We start from the raw sequence: 4,469 nt of genomic DNA on the forward strand, positions 1-4,469 counted from the left end.
AAATTGCACAAAAAAATCCGCGAAACAGCGAGACCGAGAAAGGTGAACCGCGTGTAGCGAGGGACCTCTGTAATGCACCCATAATGCTCCAGTGTTTCATTTTAATTCTAGAAGAAAAGAAAAAAAAAACAAGATTAGCTGGGTTAGTCTGTAGTAATGCATGTTATTATGAATTATGTGCAATGTTAATCTAGACAAAAACTAAACAAACAAAAAAAACTAAAAGTAAAAATACACTTTTTTCGGCTATGCAAAGACATATAAATTAGTATACTGAATACAAGCAGCTTAAATTGTACAGTAGTGTGTGTCTTATGTAAATATCTCCTTAGCTACTTCCATAAATCAGTTGTCAGTCTTCTTATTTGTCTTTACAACATGTTCAGTATTTTATGGTGGGTCTCGGGGCCAAACACAGCGTTTCATGTCTTGTAAATGTTAATGCACCATTTTGTTTAGTTTATGATGGAAATTACTTTCTGTATATAAAGAAAATCAAAAATAAGGCTCTAGGCAACATTTCAAAATAAATAGAAATAAATACAAGCTGTGAGAAGTGTATCATTTTCCTAGTTGCATATATAGTGTTTACTTCACTCTAGATGTGAGTCAGTGTGTCATAAGTTGACGATTCTGTCTAACATCAGACGTCTGCTGTTTTTTTTATTTGGGAGACTAAATGTTCGCAATTTCTCTGCTCACAAATTAAAATCCAAATTTTCTTGATTTTGAGTGTAAATTCAGTTTTAGTCCATATAGGCAAACCCACATAGACTCAAATTCAGAATAATAATGTGACATGTCTCTTGTCCTATTTATGTGTATATGTGTGTTTGTTTGCTATGGTGAAGCTAAGCAACGCCTTTGTGGTGGCCTTTGGTGAATTCATGATGATGCACTCCAGGTTTGCCTCTCTAGTCACCTCCTTCTGGCCAGTCTACCCTGCCAACACTCTGGTGGTCACTGGTACCATTGCCACCTGTGTGTGCTACTTGGGAGTGGTTGGAGGCATGAGGGAGAACCGCTGCATGCTCATAAGCGTGAGTATGAAGCAGTGACTCAATGTCGCCCAGAGATTTTTAATGAGTTACTATAAAATATAATAAACTTTATAGTAGGTGATCGTGGCTCAAAGAGTTGGCAGTTCGTCTTGTAACTGGAAGGTTGCCGGTTCAAGTCCCGGCTCGGACAGTCTTGGTCGTTGTGTCCTTGAGCAAGACACTTCACCTACCGCCTACTGGTGTTGGCCAGAGGGGCCGATGGCGTGACATGGCAGCCTTGCTTCTGTCAGTCTGCCCCAGGGCAGCTGCAGCTGTGGCTGCAACTGTAGTTGCCTCCACCAGTGTGTGAACGTGAGAGTGAATGAATAGTGGAATTGTAAAGCGCTTTGAGGGCCTCGAAAAGCGCTATATAAATGCAATCCATTATTAAATTAGCATAACTATGCTTTTAATGAGCTTTGCATTTAGTTTGAATGAATGCAAATACAGTACACTGAAATTAGCTGAGAAGATGCAAATGTAGTCATGTGGTGTCCCATTTTCACCCACACAGTTTTATGTCCTGCTGTCCTTCCTGATATCTGTGGAGCTGGCCATGGCCTGTGTGTTTTTTGTCTACAACAGAGAGGTAGGACAGTCTCTATCTGTATCCATATGTGTATACATATACCAGGTTATTTAAAGGTTTCTATTAGAAGTACACCAATCCAATTTTTTCCAGTTGTGATACCAAAACCAGAGGAAAAGAATGATTACTTTATGTGTAGCACAATATCGGGTTTGATATTTTGACAAGATTTGTAGCATAAAATGTATCAAATAATGGCAACAGAACCATAATAAAGAAAATCTATGCACTTTATTCACCTCTATAAGCTGTCTAGCTTGGTTCATGCTGCTAGCAAGTTCACATGGCCTATTGAGTGGTTGTTTTTTGTCCCATGATGATTACCCCTTTAATGCCAAGTTACCATGATGCCCACATCCAGTGCTGACGTCAAAACTAGGTGTGAATTCTATTAAATTGTTTAGTCTCATAAATGTCTTAGAGTGTTGTTACACTACGAGCCAGATTCAATCATTCACACACTTGTAAGCTCTTTTTAAAATCTATTTTGCACATATTTACATGCCAGTGAAGCATAAGGGACAGTTTAGGGTTTGCAGACTGGAGAAGCCATTGATAAAACCACCTGTGCTACATAATCTGAACCACCTATTCTAATTATTGTCACATAGTGTTACCTTAAGTGGAACAAAAGCTTCCCGGCAAGTATTAAGAGACACAAGTAACAGAAAGTAATAGGGTGAGTTAGCTGTGTCAGCTCACTTCACCGCATTTGTAGTTAAGCATAAAGCACAATATACAAAAAGACAAGCTGTTAGCATTGCACTCATGAAAAACTAAGTGCTGTTAGCTTCCTCCAGCTGCACTGCTGCTACTTATAGTGTAGTAAACAGGACAACATGGAACTGGACTGAATTAAAGTCCTATCCAAAGCAAATATTGCCACTGGGTCTTCAGGTTTGGTCAGGTATTTTGTACAATTTATTTAAATATAACTTTAATTTTAACAGCCACCAAAACATAAAAACTGTATGCTTAAAGTTGGAAATGAAAAAATAAAGTTTCAAAGTTTACTACTTCAAAACAAGGGCATATTTTACTGTTGTGGAATTATTTCTTAGATTGAGAATCTGTTGAGTGCCACATCTCAGACACATTGATTGGCCTGTTATTACAATACTGGAAAAGCTGAAGAAAGAGTCCATCACATACTGAAGTGTTGTATACTTAGTTTCTATGTAGATGGACATATTAATTAACCAAGGAGCTAAGTTCATTCTCCAGACTTACGGCATATGTTCTCGCATTTTTTGACTTTTTGCTTGTTTGGTTTGATTTGGTACTGGTATTTATCCCCACTTGTATCTAAACACTGTTTTTGTTCATGTCCAGTAGGCTCCAGTATATTTCTGTTCTTTCGCTTCCTTTCTGTCATGCAGATTGGCACATACTTTGAGAAAGATCTGATGCACAGCTTGGAGGTCTACAAGATATCGGGTCCAGGAGAAAATCAGACACTCAAAGATGACTTTGATGCCATCCAGTATCTGGTAAATGATAAGCTGCTTTCCTCTGTCAGATTAATCATGCATGTCCTGCTCCACCATTTAAAGCTAAACACTGCTCATATTAACACTGAATCATCAAACTCAGAAAAACAGGCTCATTGAAGTAGAAACTTGTAGCATTAAATGTAATACTATGAATATTGAGTTAAAGAATAAATATATGGAACTGGATATAAACAGAATAGGAAATCATTTTGTGCCTTTCCCTGCTCAGATAGTAGACATGTTTACTCCACTGAACCTGAGTGTTGTGTTTTGTACAGTTTAAGTGCTGTGGAGTCCACGGTGTGGCAGACTGGGGGGGAAATGTCCCAATATCCTGTTGTACTCTGGACCCTTGTAACGTCACTGACCAGCCCAACTGGCAAGAGGTTCGTTTACATTATCAAACCATAAAACACTGTTTTTAAAAGACTTTAGTTTTATTGGGGTGAACACACGTTTAACAAAGAACGTAGCAGAAAAAGGGGTGTTTGAAAAAAGATTTTCAAAGTAGACAAAAGAACAGGTGAAGTAGTAGTTGTTCCAGAAAAAAGGTAACACAGGAGTTTCATGAGACGATAAAAACAATTTCCATTTTGGATATACATTAAGAATTTGGGAATGTTGCTTTCAGATAAATTACAGCATATTAATTCATCAATAACAATTCCAAACTTCAACCAATATAGTTTGTGTTTGTTTAAAGCTAAACCCCAATTCCATCATCATCATCATCATCATTTATTTATTTATATAGCACTTTAAAAACACACCTGGTAGACCAAAGTGCTGTACAATACTAATATGCACATAATAATAAAACCAAACATAGCAATAAAGTTAAAAAACAATAAAAATGTCAGTTACCCACAGAGTTAAAAGCCAGGGAGTAAAAATAGGTTTTTAATAAAGACTTAAAAACTGGCACTGATGCAGCCTGTCTAATATGGAGAGGAAGGTCATTCCAAAGCATCGGCGCGGCAACAGAGAATTCCAGATCTGCTCTCTCTAATGATAACGCTTAAACACATCCCACATTGTCTTACACAAACATATGAATCTGACCAACATTCAGTTGTGAAAAAAACTGAAAAAATCTGCAATCGTTCATTTCATCTGATTTACAGTTCTAATAACAGTGTTTTTATGATCTGGTTAATCTGGTTTCTCTTTAATGCAGCGGTCCCCAATCTTTTTTGCACCAAGGACCGGTTTATGCCCGACAATATTTTCATGGACCAGCCTTTAAGGTGTCGCGGATAAATACAACAAAATAAAACTAGTACCGGTACCGAAAAAAAGAAAATTTATTCATAACACACGTGAAAAGACCCAGGAAAACCGAGTAAA

General features: G+C 37.5%; 1 protein-coding gene across 1 annotated transcript; it reads left to right on the plus strand.

Moving 5' to 3' along the window:
- Positions 1-842: 842 nt before the first annotated feature.
- Positions 843-3,508, plus strand: LOC102202199 (leukocyte surface antigen CD53-like; the record flags this gene model as incomplete). The annotated part of the gene is made up of 4 exons (XM_005755730.1): positions 843-1,040; positions 1,555-1,629; positions 3,009-3,119; positions 3,401-3,508. Coding segments are annotated over exons 1-4 (492 nt in total), but the record flags the coding sequence as incomplete, so codon positions are not given.
- Positions 3,509-4,469: the final 961 nt, after the last annotated feature.

Source organism: Pundamilia nyererei, unplaced genomic scaffold (genome assembly GCF_000239375.1).
Source record: "Pundamilia nyererei isolate P.nyererei 1_Seehausen unplaced genomic scaffold, PunNye1.0 scaffold02722, whole genome shotgun sequence".
In the NCBI taxonomy this organism is placed as follows: domain Eukaryota; kingdom Metazoa; phylum Chordata; class Actinopteri; order Cichliformes; family Cichlidae; genus Pundamilia; species Pundamilia nyererei.